General features: G+C 59.9%; 1 protein-coding gene across 5 annotated transcripts in view; it reads left to right on the top strand.

The window, feature by feature from the left end:
* Window positions 1-5,812: 5,812 nt before the first annotated feature.
* ATP2B3 (ATPase plasma membrane Ca2+ transporting 3) overlaps window positions 5,813-18,432 on the top strand; it is a 44,370-nt gene continuing 31,750 nt past the window's right edge. For 2 of the 5 annotated variants that reach the window (XM_040639979.1, XM_040639912.1), the window contains exons 1-9: window positions 5,813-6,020; window positions 10,823-11,020; window positions 11,127-11,384; window positions 11,676-11,801; window positions 12,451-12,587; window positions 13,379-13,387; window positions 15,640-15,676; window positions 17,204-17,368; window positions 17,675-17,889. In XM_040639979.1, the coding sequence (XP_040495913.1) occupies window positions 5,813-6,020; window positions 10,823-11,020; window positions 11,127-11,384; window positions 11,676-11,801; window positions 12,451-12,587; window positions 13,379-13,387; window positions 15,640-15,676; window positions 17,204-17,368; window positions 17,675-17,889 (1,353 nt within the window). Of the gene's footprint in view, window positions 6,021-10,822; window positions 11,021-11,126; window positions 11,385-11,675; window positions 11,802-12,450; window positions 12,588-13,378; window positions 13,388-15,634; window positions 15,677-15,822; window positions 15,832-16,070; window positions 16,098-17,203; window positions 17,369-17,674; window positions 17,890-18,432 lie in introns of all 5 variants that reach the window. The other 3 variants (XM_040640130.1, XM_040640064.1, XM_040640200.1) reach the window with 3 other exon arrangements.

The raw sequence follows: 18,432 nt of genomic DNA, 5'->3' as shown, positions 1-18,432 counted from the left end.
TCAGTTCTGTAGGGCCTGGCCTGGGTTCCAGGTGCTGGGAGGTGGACAGAGGAGGGGACAGTTTTTTTAAAGAATCCCCACAGTGAGTCACATTGCTTTGCCATGGGTCCTTCTGGAAGGCATCCCTTCTCAGTGGGTCTGTCGGAAGTTGCCAATGGGCAGTGGGCCTCAAGGAGGACAGTGGTGCAGGGCATGTGCCAGGGTGGGCCCTGAGGCCCACATCTCTTGCCCTCTGACCCTGCCTCAGATGTGACTTGGCTATGCTGCATTCTCCTCCTTTCTTGCCTTGGGCAAGCACAGGGGAAATGTTCTTGTCACCAGTTTACTGACCCCAGGGCTGAGGGCACCGTGACTTGGGAGTGACGCAGAGAGCTGGGACTTCCTGGCTTCTAGTCGGTGCTGCCAGCCAGGCTCCATCCGTCCTGGGGATGCACGCCCACTCAGACACCAGCAACTGCACACTGGTGGTAGTGGACAGTGACTGCAGGGGGACTATGTTGCCACCATTGAGAACGGCCTGAATTCTAATGCATTGCCACCTCTGACTTGCAGGATTTAATTCTGCATTCCTTGTCCCCTCTGTAAAGGTGAGGGTGGGCAGCCCATGTGGAGTAGGCAGCTGGGTAGAGCATGGAGCCAGGCCCCCTGGGGGAGCACAAGGCTTCTCTCTCCTGGCAGCCAGGGGGCTAAGCTGCTCCGGGTGTCATGACTCTTCTCAGGAACACGGAAAGCAGAGCCAGGAGGTCTGGGGTCATTGAGCCTCCCTGAGCCTCAGTTTCTACATCTGTGAGAAGGACAGCTGTGTTCTTGCCCCTTGTTTATGAAGTACAGTGAGGGAAGCATCTGGAGTGGGGTCCCCAGAGAAGGGAGCTTGGGAACAGAGATGCCCCCACCTCATTCAGGAAGCTCCTAGCTTTCTGGTGGGTGGTGGGCTGCCCAGGGCCTTGGGGGAGGAGGTCAAGAAGGCAAAGCGGGAGATCCGGACGCATTAAGTCAGAGGTGCTGGGAGATCCCCCAGTAGCCAGGGAGGGCAGGTACAGAGGGGACGAGGACTCCTGGTTTCTCGTCAGGTCAATGCCAGGATGGAGCAAATATCAGAAGGCACGAGTCCCTCTCTGTGGAGGTTTGCAATTCAATTAAGCCAATTAAGGTCTGAAAGATGAAAGAGTACCAAAATGGTACGTTCCCTGCACTTTTAGTGCCTACAAACCGTTCTAGGCAGCCAGCCCAGGCCAGAAAGTCTCTGTCAGGCCTGCAGAACTGATCGGCCTGGTCACTTCTGTTCTTGGCCATTCTAGTGATGGCTACTGTCCTTATTCAGAATGAGGGAGGCAATTGCCCAGGCTTAGAGAGAACCCAGAAAAACAACAGTATGTGCCATTTGATCTACAGCAGCCAACAGTCATACAAGACCGACTTTGACTTAACTGATGGCTCCTGTCTGCCCTATTGCCTATAGAGTGAATGAAGACCAGGAAGGTTAGCGTGAGCACTGTCTTTCACTAAAGGGCTCCCCCCAGACCTGCCCTTCAACCCGATGCTCTCCCTCATGCTCTCCAGGTTGGTGGTCCCCCATAAAAATTTTTTTAAAAAAGACCCCCAGCTCTTCGTTGACCAGCCAGGCCTCTGTTCACTCACTCTTCCAGGCCCCCGTCCCCACCCAGGGCTGACCGTGTGGTGGACTTCCGGCCAGTTCAGTAACCACATATCTCAAAAAGCTTACGACCCTGAGAGCGGGGAAGGCACGCTCACAGGTCACTGCAGTGCCGAGCAGAGTGGAATAGGGACAGCGGCCGGATTACAGACTCAGCAGCGATCAATTTTGGCAGAGACTTTGTGGAGAATGTTCCACTTGAGATGCCACTCAGATTTGTCAGAGGTCATCAGGGGGAGAGAGGACAGAAGGTTTGCAGGGTATATCTGGAGGGCTTGGAGCTGGCAAGGCCATGTGCCAGGGTGTGTGCTGCCACGGGCATACCAGTGTGCGGTACCGGCAGAAACAGGGCGTGTGGCTTTCCAGAAGCCAGTGCAGCTTGGAGGCAGAGAGAGTGGCAGCACCTGAACCAGGGAAAGTGGTGACCCAGAGCAGGGTGGTGACAAGCTGCCCAAATGGAGGGAAACCGATGAGGTGGTAGATGGAGACGTGGGGCTTGCTTGGTGGGGGCTGAGGGAGAGGGAGCAGGCCACAGCTGCAGGCGGGGTGCCAGGGGATGCTGAAGTGCAGAGGAGCGGCAGGGCCAGCTGAGAGGCACTGGTGAGGGCAGGAGTGCTCTGTGTCCCACAGAAGGTCAGGCCTCGCCTCCCTGCCCAGTTCCCTTACCATGAGTCACCACAGGCCCAGTAGGCCGCAGTGATGACAGCACACCAATTAGGAGCAGCTCAAGGACCCTGTGTGGCTGTCTGGGCCACTGCTGTTGCTTAATCAAGGGCAGGGCCACGCTGGGGGCAGCAGTAGGGAACAGGAGGGGAGGACAGAGCTCACCTTCAGAAAGCCCTGTTTTGGGGGGGTAGGGCGAAGAGAAGACTATGCCTTGGGCATGAGCAGGTGTGTAAGGGTGTGACCTCCACTAGGAGACACTGCTGTCTCCCAGCATCTGCCCCTGAGCCCACCCAACTCTGAACCATTCACTCTGTCACCCCCTGGAGCCCTCTAATGCCATCTGGGTGGGGTTGGGCACCTTCCAACGGAGGCTTCTCCAAGTGGGTATAGAGGCCAAAAAGATAAAAGGGTTCTAAAGGAACAAAATCATTCATCTGGCTTCCCTTGTAGAAAGAACCCCGGGGAGTCCCTCAGCAGCTCTGTGGGGTCCATGCAGGCACATAGCTGGCCCCTGGGGCCCTGGGGCCAAAGTGGAAGGTCTGGAATGCGGGCCAGTGGCCTGCCTACCAGAGGCATCAGAGCCTGGGGTGAGTGCCGGCCATTCCCCTCAACCTGGGAGGAGGGGCCTACCGGATGGGGCCGACATGGCATGGGGACTCTGCTCAGGGACAATTGACTCACATTTTTGCTAAATGCCTCCCCTACCCCCCCAGCCCCCACCAGGACTCACACCTCACACAGCCCATTGGTTGGTCTTCTCTCAGCAACGCTGTCCGCCTGGGGCCTACTCAGGGGATCTGTGCCTACACAGATGAACCAGACCCTGTCCCTTCCAGCCAGCGGCCAGCAGGCTAGAGGGCTGGGAACACGGAGCCCAACCCTGAGAGTTTCCCCCAGGTTGCCACGTACTGGGAAGGGAGAGGCATGGCAGGGGTGCTCAGGGTCAGAGAAAGGAGGGGAGAAGAACCTGGCGGGGGCAAATGCATGGGGTGGGGGCAGCAGGCAAGGCCATCTAGAGAGGTCGAAAGCTGCCATCGCTGCCTGCAGTGGCTCCTGAAATGGCCTGAGGTCAGGATACCCAGGTCTCTCACTGCATCCGGCCAAGCCTGTTTCCTGTGCTGGCGAACTGGAGAGTGATTCCTGCTGCGCCTACCCAGGTGAGTGGGGTGCCTTCGCATAGCACCCCAGAAAGAGCCCACTCTGCCTCACATGCCATGAAAATGAAAGCTTCACTTCCTTTAAGTTCTGGGCGCTCTGCTGCTCCACACGTCCCTGAGCTCAGGACCGGCCTGCGTCGCCTCCGCCCTCAGCCCCACGGCCAGGATGACCGACCAACTGACTGCAGCCCCTCCCTCATGTCCTGGCCTCTGCCCCTGCAGTCTGTCCTCACCAGCAGCCTTCTGCTTGGTGATGGCCTATGTCACTTGTGGCCCCATGGGATCCGCAGCCCCTTGCTCCCACCAACCTATATCATTACCTGCCTTCTCCCTAGTATCAGAGCACTCTTCCCTCCAGAAGAATGGCTCACCTTTCTCAAATGTGTCCCTTCCAAGAGGCGTTCCCTGACCCCACCCCCAGTGAAACCATTTTCTCCATCAACTCTCTCACCTGCTGGGTACCCATCTCCCAGCCAGAGAGCACAAGAATCCATTCAGTCCTGTCACCGCTCTGTCCCCAGCATGGACAGCCAGTGAGGGCATATAGTAGACGCTCAGTAAGGATTTGTCAGACGGCAAACTGCAAGGACGGGCAGTGGGAAGATGCGTGGGAGTGGAGAGGACGGTGCATTCTCTTGTCTGCCATTTTGTTCCCACATCTTCCGGCAATGAAGGCTGCTCCATGTGGAAAGAGTCTAGAGGATTAACACTTAGGTGCCCAAAGTTCTAAAACATGGACCACTTTGGATGGGCATTTTCTGAGGTGCCTCTCTGCGTCCCAGACCTCACGGGCGGGGACTGCCCTAGGTACATGTGCATTTTCTTGACAACACAGGGCCAGTGTCCAGAGGAACTAAGGCCCCCACGTGTTCTGAGGCCCCTCAGTGGTGGGTGGTAGGCATAGGGAATGGCCCTTTTCTCCCAGAGACCCTGGTCTTGTCCCTGGAGGGCTGTAGTACAGCCCCACTGCCGGTGTCTGCTGGGCTCTGAGGAAGAGGTGGGGGATCTCCTGAGAGCAGAGACACAGGGCTCTGGGCTGTTGTGTTCCCATGGGCGGTTCTAATCAGAAACCCGAATCAGTGGCCAAGTTCTGCTTCCAAGAAGATCCTTCTGAGCCCAAAGCCTCCCCAAAGGCAAGGGATTGGGCCCAGTTGAGCCATACTGTCAGGAGGCCTCTTGCTGCTGTGAAGGCCAAGGCCATGTGCACTGAGACAAGTTCAGTCATGGGAGTTTGACCTTTGGGGATGCTTCCACGCATGCTCTCAGTATGCGTGTATGTGCTGGGCAGCTCCTGAATCCATTGTCTGGAGGGCAGAAGGGTGTGGAGGGGAGCGGATGGCATCACGCTGTGGGGCAGGGTGATGGGGAGTCGCCGGTGACCTGTGGCTGCTTTCTGCTTTCTCCTATGTGCCCTCTCATCCACCTCTCCCCTTCTACTCCCTTTATCCCTACCTTCCCCCCATTCCCTCTCTCCCTTTCACCTCCTGCCCTCCTTCTCCCTCTTTACTCCCTCCCTCCAGGCCACCTCCCTTCCTTGCCCCAGCCCCCCAGGTGCCCTCAGGGCAGCAGAGACACCCTGCACACTAAGCCTTGACCTGGCTCCCAGGTGGCCCTGTCCATAGCTTGGCCTGCTTCCTGGACCCCTGTGCAGCTCCAAGCCTGAAACTGTGAGCCACAGGGGCTTTACAGCATGCCGGCCACACTGCGCCAGTCTTAATCAGGCCAGAGCAGGGAGCGTGATGGAGTGCACAAGCTTTCACTCAAGGTGGGGCACGAACAAGGGGAGAATTGCGGCACAGACAACCCGCTCACCCGTGCCACCATTCAACCCCAACACATCGCCACTGCTTCAGTGTGTGTTCCTAGATGGATCGGGAGGCCGTTAGAGCCTCCGTATCCCAGCTGGGCTGGTGCTGGCAGCAGCAGATCCCTTCGGGGACACACTAAGGCTTCCTCCTTCCCCTCCTAGGCAAGTCCTCCTGCCTTGGGTGCTCATGCTGGGCAGGACTAGGGGATGGCCTGGCAGGTGGGCCTGGCAGGGCATGACGGCCACTGGCCAGCCTCGGAGGTGAATTTTGCCATCAGCAACTCATGGCTCAGACTGAATGCAGATCTGCAGAGAACACTCTGGAAGAGTAGACCTCAGTTTTGTCTCAACTTTGCCCCTGGATTCTTCTCACCTCTCCCCAGGTGTCCGTGCTCAGCCACTTCCCCGCTGCAGCTCCCTCCATTACACCTCACCCAGGCCCTGGGACCTCCAGTGGTCACCCACCCCTAGCCGAGGCTGCACCTGTGAAGAGGTCGGGCACCCTGTCCTCCCAGCACCACAGGCAGGATGGGCGACATGGCCAACAGCTCCATCGAGTTCCACCCCAAGCCCCAGCAGCAGCGGGAGGCCCCTCACGCAGGCGGCTTTGGGTGCACGCTGGCCGAGCTACGTTCCCTCATGGAGCTCCGAGGAGCCGAGGCACTGCAGAAGGTCCAGGAAGCCTACGGGGATGTCAGTGGGCTTTGCAGGAGGCTGAAGACCTCGCCCACAGAGGGTAAGCCTCCCAGCAGAGCCCCAGCGCAGGCCGCACGTGCGCCAGGGATGTAGGCTCATAGGCCATCTGACATCCCCTGCCCAGTCTTCAAGGGGCATCCTGGTCAAGGGCTGGGTGGTGCTACTGCAGCCGTTTCCTAGAGGCACTCTTGACCCTGACTGTGCCCTCCCATGGTGGCCATCTCCCATTGCCCCCCAGCAGGAGATGCTCTGTGTGGGGTAAGGAGGTCATCCTCTGGGTAACCTGGGGTCCTCAAGGAGCTGTGGCCTGATCCCCTCCATAATCAGCAGCTCCCTGCTCTCACCTCTTTGGGTTAAACAGAAATCAAGCAACAGAGAAGGGGAAGGAAGAGGACATCATGGTGTCGGCATGCACATGCAGGCTGGGCCCCCATCTGAAACCCCAGAAGCTCTTCTGAGCAACGGGGTGGGGCAGCCTCCCAGCACAGAGGAAGAGGAAGGCAGGGCCCCTGTCTGTGTCCTCTAGGTTCCCTGTGTGCTCAGCCCTATGTCCAGTTAAGGGGCACAGGGAGAGGAAGCAAGGGTGCAAGGCACAGGCCCTCTGAGGGCTTGGGCTGCAGGGGGCCTCTCTCTGGAAAGTGAGGGAAGCAGAGTGCTGAGTGGAGGTGCCCCTGGTCACAGCGTGTCCCAAAGACGTGCAAGCCTGAGACAGTACAGATCTGAGGAGAGCTGCTGCAGGGAGCCTTAGGGAGGCTGAGGAACCTCCTCTAGAAGGTTCCAGAGGTAGAGGCCTGACTGCCATCTTGGGTCCCTGCCTCTGCCCCGAAGCCCTTTCCCCCTGCTCTGGAGGCAAAACTCTGCCCTACCCTGCACCAGCCTTCCCCAATACTGCCTGCTGGGTCTGCAGGGAGGCTGGGACCACCAAGAGCCAGGCTTGGTCCCAGATTCCAGGAGTTTGAGTGTTTTCTGGCCCTGCTAGCATGTCCCTGGCAGGGCTGCTAGGGCCATCCCAGCCCGGTGCCAGGCCTGTTCTCCGCCAGTGGTGATTGATCTCATCATCTCACATCTCAGCTGTCACACCTTTGTCTACCCAGGGCTCTGGCCATCACCCTTGTCCTCTGCTCCCTGGCCCTATCTATCTGTGGGGGGCACATGGGCTGGAGCAGGGGTGGAGATGGCCCGCCCGAGAGGGTGCCCACCCCGCCAGGTCAGGGACTCCAAGCCTAAGTGGCCTTCCCAGGGCCGCCTGGGTCTCTCTTGCTTTGTGCTCCAGAGGGACCCAGCCGGGTGCGGGGTGTTATAGGGGCAGAAGGCTTGGCTCAGGGCCAGAGGGATCTCTCTCCTTCCTTCCTCCTTACCCCCCCAGCAGGATTTGGGGCTGGGGGGAGGCTGGGGTGGAGGGCCATTGAGCTGCAAGGGCTCTGGCCTCTCGCAGATAAAAGGAAGCAGATGGGCTTCAGCTGGCAGCTCTTCCCTCTGCCTGTCAGGCCTTGTTAAATATTTAAAATGTCAAGGCCCCTGGGAACCTGCCTGATTCTGCTACAGCGGCTCTGGAGCTTGCCCGGTGCCTGTGGAGGGGCGGGCGTGGAGAAGGGCAAGTGCCCAGGCGGGTGGCCAGGCCACAACAGAGGGAGCCAGCCAGGCCTGATCTGCGTCCTGAAGAATGAGCACTGTGAGGACTACCCTCCCCTCTCCAAGCCCAGGAGCCCTGGCCCCCAGCACGCGTGCTGACTCAGCCCTGGAGTGCTCACCCAGATGTCCCCACTCCTGCCTGGACACAGTGGCCTCGGCTTTGGGCCCCTCCCAAAGCCGCACCCCAGGCCCCACGTCAATCTCCTGGCCAGGTGTGCTGGCCGATTGGTGCTTTGGGGAGGGTGGGGAGTCTGGGGAGGAGATTTTGTCTGTTCCTGGCAATAAGCACATCAGTGGGCTCAGCCTTTGTAGCTATCCAAGAGGATTCCAGAAGCCAGGGAACCTGGGTCTTGGGCCAAGCTCAGTGGTAAGCCCACTGGAGGGACCCAGGTCCCAGCCCTTCCCCTTGTCTGGCCTTTAGCAGCAGTCATGGAAAGGAGAGGGCGGATTATCCAGGAACCTAATCCAATTCTGATGGCATCTGGCCTCTGCTCTGTGTCCATGCCAACCAGCCGGCCCCTGCCCCAGCACCCTGGACCTGGGCCACTGTTGGGGGCCTGCTGGTCAGGCACATGCATGGAACCAGAGGGGCTGCAGCTACCTCCCGGCCTCCACATGAGTACCTGAGCAGCTGTCGGGACCCCCAAGCCTGACAGGAAGGCCACAACCTCGGGCTGGTATAGGGCAAGAGAGAGAGAAGCATTGCTCCAGCATCAAGGGCAACTCAAGGCCAAGGAACAGGCTGACAGGGGGAGGGAGAGAGGGAGGGGGGGGAGGGAGGAAGGAATGGAGCCAGCTCACTCCTGGGGAAGGGGCCCCAAGGGCCCGGATTCCCTTGGGGCCAAGCTGGCATGTGGGATGAGGCAGGCAGGATGCAGACTTATGGTGCCACGGGGACCTGTACCCTTTCTCAGGCAGGGATGGTGGAAACCCTAGGTGTCTGGGAGAGCCAGGGTTCAAGTGCCTCCCTCGTCCTGACCCTGCATGTCATATGTCTTAGAGCTTAAAGACACAGGCCTCAGTCAGGAGTCGGGCACAGGCCCTCAGCTAGGACCCCAGCCCCTAGGAGCTGAGGTGCTGAGATTCTCCCAGACACCCAACTGGAAAGTTGTAGCTTCCAGAAACTTGAGCCCCGGCAGGGCCCAGGCACCACGAGGCCCCGGGGAGAAGGGCAGGGACAGCTGCGGCTCTGCTAGGTGGAGGGCACAGCATGTGATCATCGCCCAGCTGGGGAAATGTGCCAGGGCTGTGCCGTCTGTGGGCTTTGGCTCTTGTCAGGCCTTCCACCTCAGGTGGGCCCCCCCCGCCCCTCCCCCAAAGCCATAGTTCCCTGCCTAGCGGACACCCACCATCCTTCCTCCCAAGTTCTTCTGCACTCCACTTGGCACTTCCTTGCTCTCCAGTCGCCTGGGGGCCAAGTCCTGTGTGCCTTCCCAAGCCAGCGGGGAGCACCCTGTAGACTGGGGACCCCCACCCCCCCATCTGCCCTGCCGGTTGCTCCCTGCCCCCTCAGGACGCCGAAGGAGTTGCAACTCCTCAGGACTGGAAACTGCAAGCCACCGTCCGTCCACTAGGTGTCAGTGTGGGGCTGGACACTTGGGGGGCAGGCCTAGAAGGAAGTAGTATCCTGAGGGCTGAGGGAGGGCCCAGAGGGCTGTGTCCCGTCTGCCTGCCTCAGAGGAAGGTGGCCAAGTGGGTATCTGGCCTTGGGAGGAGGTGGCCTGGACGTCAGTCCCACATGGAAGCTTCCGGTGGCTTCAGGCATGGGCCTGAGAGGACTTGTGCTCTAGAGGCAGAGGCCCAGCAGGTTCAGGGCAGGCCTGGGTAGGAAGTGGTTGTCCCAAGAATGAGAAGGTAAGGGCCCAGCTTCCAAATGCCAGAGCTCACCCCTATGTGGGTGTTGATTCTGAGTCCTTTATCCCAGGTCCGAAACAGTAGCTTATCTGGGATGTGGAGGGGGGCCTCCCAGGGCTCTGAAACTATTGGTCAGGCCCCTCTCAGACCCTCAGCCTTCCTTCACCGTGCTTCACCTGCTCCGGCCACAAGGGGTCCCCACTACGACAGGCTTCCTCATCCTTCACCCTCCTTGTCCTCTGCCTGGTGGCCAGGGGACCCCACGGCATCAGCATGAGTCACTGGCAATCCCATTAGCTTCATAGATGTTCACCAACTGCCACGCATGCAGCCCCATAGGGGTAGGGGAGGGCGTGCGCAGGGCAAGGAGCCCACGTCCCGCCTCTGCCCTTCACTGTGACCCCCAGCTCAGAGCTCAAGGTTGGCACTGCAGTGGGTCTAGGGACAGCATTAGGAAGGAGCCAGCTGTCTCTGGAGGGCAGGCCATGAGAACACAGGGCTGGGGATAGTTCCCATGCACCTCTTAAGTGCCGTGGGTGCCAGGCCCACACTCAGCAGCGTGGGCAAAACAGACAAGGTCTTTGGGCTGCTAGAGTCGACCCTCCTCCAGGTCCTGTCAGATGATAAAGGCTCTGTGTTCCATACATGCAGTTGGACCATGCCCCCCTCTTGCTGGCTTAGCATCTGTGAGGCTCCTGTCATCCTGACCTGGGGTCAGGTGCACGTGGCAGCAGAGGAGTCCTGGGCTGCCAACAAGAGCTCCGACTCACGGGTGTGAGGCCCTTTCCCTCCCTGGCCTCAGTTTCTTCCTCTGGACCCTGGAGGGATGCTATGAGCATGTCAGCCTACTCACGGCCCACAGGGGGTCAACTACCCTGGGCCCAGCTGACAGTGGGCTGCTGTCCCTGTGCCCTCCAGCGCTGTCTCGTACCAAGCCCTGCACCCCTGGGAAAGCCTGGCTGTTCTCTTCTCCTGTCTCCAGGTGACACTTGGCCATCCCTGGCCCAGCTGGGTCCCCTCTGCCCATCGCCCATTTGGGGTGTTATGGCATTCCTTCCCATTTGCCCTTTGAAGGGAGCCAACAGAGCCCATAGACATCCCTGCGTCTATGAGGAGAATGATCCGGCCACATTGTTGTGTGCTGTATGGTGCCGGAGTTGTCCGTGCAGGCCCTCAGGCTTTGCGGAATGGCCCGCGGTGCCAGGCCAGCGCATGGCTGCCTGCCGTGCAGGGGTTTTCAGGCAAGAGGGCAGGACAGGCGCCCTGGATGAATAGGACAGGAAGGCGCAGGGCCTCACGTGGCTGCTCTTGCCCATCCTCTTCCGTGTCCCTGCTCTCCATCCCTGCACCACACAGGCCTGGCCAACAATGCCAATGACTTGGAGAAGCGCAGGCAGATCTATGGGCAGAACTTCATCCCTCCCAAGCAGCCCAAGACCTTCCTGCAGCTGGTGTGGGAGGCCCTGCAGGATGTGACCCTAATCATCCTGGAGGTAGCTGCCATCGTCTCCCTGGGCCTCTCATTCTATGCGCCACCCGGAGAGGAGAGCGAAGGTGAGCGGGGATGGACCTGACAGGAGGGAAGGAACGGGACCTGAGTCAAAGGACCACAGCATGACTCTCCCGCCACCCCACCCTTCCCTGCTGTCCTCGGGCACAGCATGCGGGAATGTGTCAGCTGGGGCAGAAGACGAAGGGGATGCCGAGGCCGGCTGGATCGAGGGAGCCGCCATCCTGTTGTCGGTCACCTGCGTGGTGCTGGTCACGGCCTTCAATGACTGGAGCAAGGAGAGGCAGTTCCGGGGCCTGCAGAGCCGCATCGAGCAGGAACAGAGGTTCTCGGTCATCCGGGATGGCCAGCTGCTGCAGGTCCCCGTGGCCGCACTGGTGGTGGGAGACATCGCACAGGTCAAGTACGGTGAGTGCACCCAGTGAAGGCCTTCCCCAGCCCCCGCCCCGGGAGCACATGGGCCTTCACCTGCGGGGGCACAGGGGCTGAAGGTGGGGGCTCAGGCTGGAGACAGAGCCACAGGAGGGCAAGATGACAGGGCTGGGGTGGGTGGATCCTCCCCCAGAAAAGAGGAGACTGCAAGAAGGGGGCCCCACACCCTGGGCTCGAGACCTCTGCTGGGGCAGGGGGGAGGCAGCAGGGAGGAAGGCTGCCTGAACCACCCACAGCCTGTGCTCCCGGCTGCCTGGCTGGCCTTAGGAGACCTGCTCCCTGCTGATGGCGTGCTCATCCAAGGCAACGACCTCAAGATTGACGAGAGCTCCCTGACAGGCGAGTCAGACCACGTGCGCAAATCAGCTGACAAAGACCCCATGCTGCTCTCAGGTGAGGCCTCAGGGCGCTGGCCAGGCTGTGGGGATGCCAGGATGCAGGCACCCAAGAGCCTTGGAGGCCACTTGGCCCGGCCATCCCCTCAACCAGGGGCCTCCTGAGTAGCCCTTCTGGTCGAAGAGTTTGAAGATTATGCCCCCCAAGAGGCCAGAGTGGCCTGTGGGAGGCATGATGGCGGTAGCTCGAGCCACTGGGAAAGGAAATGGGTACTCCAAGCCCCGAAGGGCCCCTGATATCCTGTTGAAAGCCCCAGAGGTGAGGTTTGGCTAGGCTCCTCCCCAGCCCAGACACTCAAGCAGAGCCAGTGGGGGTAGTGTTCCCTTTCCAGAAGGTTTTGGCTTAGCCCACTGTTTATCCCAGTGGCAAATGGAGTGTGAAACAGGACAGAAAGCCTAGAGGCCCCAGGTGGGCCCTGTGAGGACCTCATCTTTTCTTCTGGGCAAGCAACTGCTCCTCTGTGGGCCTCCAGGTCCCCTCCAAGCGAGGGATGAGGCTTCAGCCCAGGCTTATGGTCAACATAGCCTCCAGGGGCCTCCAGACACTGAGTCCCTGCTCCTGGGATTCCTGCAGGAGAACCTGTAGATGTTCAGCATGACTCCCACCAGTGGTGCAAATCTCTGTCTTAGTCTCTCTGTGTTGCCAGGTACTCATGTCATGGAAGGTTCTGGAAGAATGGTAGTGACTGCCGTTGGTGTGAACTCCCAGACAGGCATCATCTTTACCTTGCTTGGAGCTGGTGGAGAGGAAGAGGAGAAGAAGGATAAGAAAGGTAAGGAAACGGTGACCTCCAGATCCCAGCGCCAATGAGGGGCTGGTCCTCTCTCTATGCAGTCTGCTCGCTCTTCTCTCATCTTCTGCTGGCCTAATCCCCTACTCCACCTCCAGCTGCAGGGAGAGCCAGCCCTCAGGTGTGGGAGACCATATCCTCTCTTCTGATTCCCTTTGGGGGCCCCTCTTCTGGGGTCATTGCCCCAGAGCCAGCAGGTCAGGGGCCCCCCAGTTCTGTGTAAGGGCAGCTTCCCTTGGGCAGCTATTCCTCAAAGGCTTTGGGAAGTGTGCACCAGGGTGGGGAAAGTGCCCTGCCTGGGTAGGAATGGGGTTGGAGGGACAGGGGCCAGCCACCTTGGCTTGAGAGAGTGCTGCTGGGGACCTTGTGCCTACCCTCGGGTGTGCCCATCCCCCATGGTAGGGTGCTGAAGGCCCCGCCAACATGGCAGCCAGGGAAATGTGGGTCATACAGCCAGAGGTAGAGGGTTCCCAACAGAGGATGTCCAGGGCAGAGGAAGCTTGGATGGGGTGGGGGCCCTCACCCCAAGGGAAAACAGTGTCAAGGGATGGATGTGTTCTGAGAGCCCAGCTCTGTACCCACCCTGGCTTCCCCAGGCACGGCCAGTGTCTCCTCCAGTCCTCAGAGCAGGTCTTGTAAAACTACAGAGCTGTCCTCAGTGCCACCCCCATACCAGAGTCCAAATCCCAGAGTCAGGACCCCATTACCCACTTTGATTCAGGCCTATACCAGCTCATGACTCTTCTTGCTCTAACCTGGGTCACCCCTCAGGCTGCTCCTGCAGTCAAACCAGGTGGGGAGCAGAATTTTCTAGATGTGTGCCTCTGAGAGAATTCACTCAGGTACACTGGAAGTCCAAAGAAGCCACACGTGTGTGGGGAGAGCATGTGCTGAAAGCCTGCAGCCACCAGCCCCACCTCAGCCAGTCAGGGTCCCTAGACCCAGAAAACAGGCAACAAGGGGGCAGGTCAGTGTAAGGACGGTTGTGCTAGTGTCCCCAGCCCTAGGCTACCCTGATCCTGGAAGCACATGACCAGCTATTGCCTAGAAGCTTCCATGGGCCCTGTCCATCTTTGCCACACCAAGCCTCCTCTCCCTGCAGGGCTCAGCCTAGCTCTCCACAGTGAGCACACTAGGGTCTCTAGGCAGGTGAGTGGTGTGTAGGTCCCTGGGCCTCCATCGGGGCTGGGCTGGAGTCCCCAGGCTTCTCTCCAGGGAACCCTCGCTGACTGCTTGGTGTTCCTCCATTGACACCATGATGGCTGCTTGGCAGGGTGCTCCTTCTACCCTCCTTCACGGGCCCCTCCCCTCCAGCTCTGTCCCTTAGATGTCAGTGGTCTTCAGGACGGGGTTCTGGGCCCCTCCTCTCCGACCTTGACAAAACCCCGCCAGTGCCCCCCAGGTCCCTCCCTGTCTCTGACTCCTCTCTACTTCAGCTCCCCTAGGCTGAGCTACTTAGGTGTCAGAGGGGGGGCACCTTCACCAGTGGGCTTCCTGGAGGAGGGGAACCCTGAGAGGGACCCTGGAGGGGAGCAGAGCTGGCCAGGCTCCAGGGAGGGGCAGCAGCACCCACAATTCCCCACCAAGTTCTCAGCCCAAGGCCCAGCCACTGCAGTGACCATGCCCAGCACCTCACCCTGGCCCTCATCCTCACCCTCGCTGCCTCTTAACCCCATCTATCAGCCCAGTGCTCCCAGTCCACCTGCTGCCCCCCGACCTGTTTCTTGCCTTCTGGCCTTGACTCCTAGTCACCCTTCTACTTGGGGTGTCCTCCTCCCCCTCCTCCCCTCCCTCAGCTTCTGTCTTCCTCTTCCTGTAGTGCTCATCCCACACCTCCCTCCCTCCTCCAGAGGCCTCCCTGGGCCCTGTCTGCAGCCTCTGTCCTTTCTGTGGGCCCCCACGCCCCCAGAGTTTTCAGCAATGTCTCTTCATTGCACTGTATTGTCACCATGCATTTACAGGTGATTCCTCGGCCCCCAGAAATATCCTTCCCCTCTGAACCTCCCCACCGTCACAGAGGGACCAACCTATACCCCACTCCAGCTGGGAGGGGACCTCTCCCTCCTCCCTGGGACCCCCAGACTAGACCCCATTGCCTAGGAGCCAGCTGGCACCCTGTCTGCGTTCCTAGATCCCCAGCGACATGAGCTGTTGGGTGCTGGCTGCACAAAAGCCCCTCCCGCTCCAGGTCAGTCATTTCTGGATCCTGGGCCAGCAGTGGTGTGGCCCCAGAAAGAGCTCCTTGAACTGATGCCCCACCCACGATTCCCTGGGAGAGATAAGGCCGGAGGAGCTGGGTGCAGAGCCTGACCCTGAGCGCGGCGCTGGACTCACTGCCAGAGCTGGTTACTTTGGCCTGGGAAGCCACTCACTGCCACAGTCCCCAACACCCAGCTGTGGGCTTTGTGGTGGCAGAGCACGTTCATGAATGGCCACCCCCCAAAGGGCCACCTGGGACCCAGTGCATTCCATGCCCCTGTTGCTCCCTCCAGTTCTAGGTGCCCAGCACCCAGGCGGGCACCCAAAGCTGGCAGGTTTCTAGTCTCACTCCTTCGTCCCTCCAAAGCACTCCTAGAGCTAACTGCTGGCTGTGCTGCAGAGAGCTGACGTCTAGGCCAGTAGGCACTAGGGACCACCGAGGTCAATTGCTCATGCTGCTTCAGGGGACAATGCACATCCCAGCTTGGGGGGGGCCTGCTCAAGGTGGCAGAGCTGGGACCGGACACCTGGCTGCTCTAATTCCCCATGGTGGTAGCCTTTTTGGAAACCTTCCACTGCTGACCACGTATGACCTACGGTTTGTCCAGGGCTGGCTTTGAGGATTCACTGGAGGGCTGAGGCCTCGGTCAGGAAGCCCAGAGCATGGTGCCCATTTGCCAAGAGGTGGTGACAGGGCATCAGAGGAGCCCTCCTCCCTCCATCCCCACTTTCCACTGTGCTCTCTGGCCTCGCTGTCTGTGCTCCCCTGTCCTGTGTGCGTGTGCCAGGACGGCGTGGATGTTCTCAAGTCTTCGTGCCTGTCATTCCTCTTCCATTGTAGGCAAGCAGCAGGATGGGGCGATGGAGAGTAGCCAGACCAAAGGTAATGCGTGCCCTGTGCTCAGGGTGGGGTGGCGGAGGGTGTGGCACAGGGTGGGGGGCCGCCCGCCTCAGTTGCAGGAGCAGCACCCAGAGAGCAGGTGAGTGGGGCCGGGGAGCCCATCTACAGACCCTGCCAGAAGTCCGCAGGGATCACCTGTGAGTGGGCTTCCTGGTCAGGAACCTGAGGCTCAGGCCTGTGGGTTTCCCAGTTCAGCTGGACCTTTGAGGCGGGGGGCCTGGGTGGCCATCTGACGCCTGCTCTCCTCTCAGCCTGAATGCCTGGTAGGTGCTGATACTCTGTGATGGGATGAGGGTTGTCAGTGGTCAGGCACAGGTGCTGGGGATCCAAAGGTGGGTAAAACATGGTCCTGGCTGTCAGGAAGGTCACAGTGCAGAGACACAGACCCAAGGGCAAGACTCAAGTGCATTGTGGGGCCCGGGGACCCAGAGACCAAGACAGGGTCAGACAAGGAAACCAGAGTTCAGAGGATAGCTAAGGTCGAGTCAGGGGGACAGCCTGATGGCTGTGGTCCCAGGCTGGGGCGGGGAGTGGCAATCGGTGGGGCACAACGCAAGGGTGCCCCAGCTGGGTGGGGGATTGAGTATCACTGAGGCTGTGGGCTCTGGCTTGAGGCCCCTGAGGGAAGAAGCTATCGGTGAGTGGTCTCAGGCAGCTGAGGGGAGAAGGCACGGTGGGAAGACAAGAAGCAATAAGGAGCAGCTGACACAGTGATGTGGCAGGAGGCATACAGAGGTGGTATCAGGAACACCAAGAACCCTATTGTGTGGGGACAGGAGCGGTAACAGAGAAGGGTGAGTGGTGGTGGGGACTCCACAGGCTTCGGAGTATGTGAGGTGACAGAAGGGGCAGCATGAAGGGAGCAGGACGCACTGGAGATCCATGAGGGGGCCACCTGTTCCAGACAGAAAGCAAAGAGGCAGCTAGAGGAGAGTAGTGAAGGCCCCACGAGGAGAGGGAGGTGCGAGGCTTGCCCAGGGGAAAGCACATGGCGAGCTACGGCCCTGATCGAAGTCAAGGCACTCGCTCAAGAGGCTGGTGGGAGAACACGCAGCCTAAGCAGGGAGCAGGGGAGAAGAGTGCAGGGGCTCCTAGGCCTCCTGAGGAAAACAGGGAGGTGTCTAGGACACCAGTGGGCCAGTGGGGCAGCTCAAGTTTCTGGAACATTCCCTGGGCCCCAGGCCTCTGCTGTCAGATATCAAGATCTGGGGCCTTATGGGACTGGCCACCCTGTCTGTGTCTGTCCTCCTTTCCCCTGAGAGGCCCTGAGAGAACCAAGTCTGCCCTGGCCAAGACGGCCCTGGAGCCTCCCACCGATGTCAGGAGGGCCTGGGCTGCTGAGGGGAGAGGAGGGAGAGGAGAACGCCCCTGGGCTATTTCACACTCAGAAATCAGAAACTCCCAAAGCTCTGTTTCCTCTCACAGAGCGTGACATGTCTTTCCCTGTGACAGCCCCTTGTAGCTGCCACCTGGGCCCTAACTTTGGCTGTGGGGTTCCTCTGTGTGCAGCTAAGAAGCAGGATGGGGCAGTTGCCATGGAAATGCAGCCCCTGAAGAGCGCGGAGGGTGGGGAGATGGAGGAACGGGAGAAGAAGAAAGCCAGTGTGCCCAAGAAGGAGAAGTCGGTCCTGCAGGGCAAGCTCACCAAACTGGCCGTGCAGATCGGGAAAGCAGGTGGGGCCACCACTGGGTACGGATGTTGGGCTCCCGGGTGTGAGGCCGGGCTGTGGAACGCAAGTGGGAGTGGGAAGGGACGTTCCAGGCCGTGCGGGCCAGGCAGCCAGGGGCCCCACCCGGGACCAGCAGTGGCCATCCGGGTCTGGTGCAGCCCGCAGTCAGAGAGCATGGGTTCCAAACCTCAGCCGGAGCTGGCACTGGGTGCAGCCGCCCTTACGTCTCCCTCGCTCTTGCTTTCTCCCTCCCTCACCCCGCTAACTCCCCATCCTGCCCCCACCCGCTTTGGCTCCTGTGGCCTGGCAGGACTGGTGATGTCTGCCATCACTGTCATCATCCTGGTCCTCTACTTTGTGATTGAGACCTTCGTCGTCGACGGCCGGGTGTGGCTGGCGGAATGCACGCCCGTGTACGTGCAGTACTTCGTGAAGTTTTTCATCATTGGCGTCACTGTACTGGTTGTGGCCGTCCCGGAGGGCCTGCCTCTGGCTGTCACCATCTCCTTAGCTTACTCTGTCAAGGTAATAATAATAAACACAATAGGAATAAGAGTCCCTTGATACCAGGATACAGACCCAGAAATTGGACTTCGAAGCCATTAAGCAACTTGGTGTGACAAGGAATGGAGAAAATTTCAGATCAGTCAGGGGAAGGGGGTGGCTGAGCAGGGGAGCAGTGAGATGAGCTGGAAAGCAGGCAGGTGGTGGGACAGACCTGGCGTCTGCAGGATGAGGGTGGGAAGTTGAGGGTGCTGGTGTCACTTGCAGAAGTGGGTGCAGGGGGAAAATGGGTGATCAGAAGAGGGCTGAGGACACTGGGAGACTGTGGGTGGAAGATGGCAGAGCCTGGGGATGATCTGAGAGGGAGCAACAGGTAGGGGGGTTGTCGTGGGCAGCAGGGAGGCCCCAGGTGACCTCCAGGCAGAGCGGCTGCCCAGAGTTGACTGCTTAGCCTGTCTGATGAGAGTCCTTCCACCCAGCAGCCACTCCAAGCTGTGCCTTTGGGCACTGCTGTCAGCCCGTCAGCCCAGTGAGGGCATGTGCCAGCAGACTGAGGCCCCCTGG

This window comes from Ursus maritimus (genome assembly GCF_017311325.1).
Source record: "Ursus maritimus isolate PB19 chromosome X unlocalized genomic scaffold, ASM1731132v1 scaffold_X1, whole genome shotgun sequence".
Classification (NCBI taxonomy): domain Eukaryota; kingdom Metazoa; phylum Chordata; class Mammalia; order Carnivora; family Ursidae; genus Ursus; species Ursus maritimus.
This window is presented reverse-complemented; position numbering and strand designations above follow the sequence as displayed.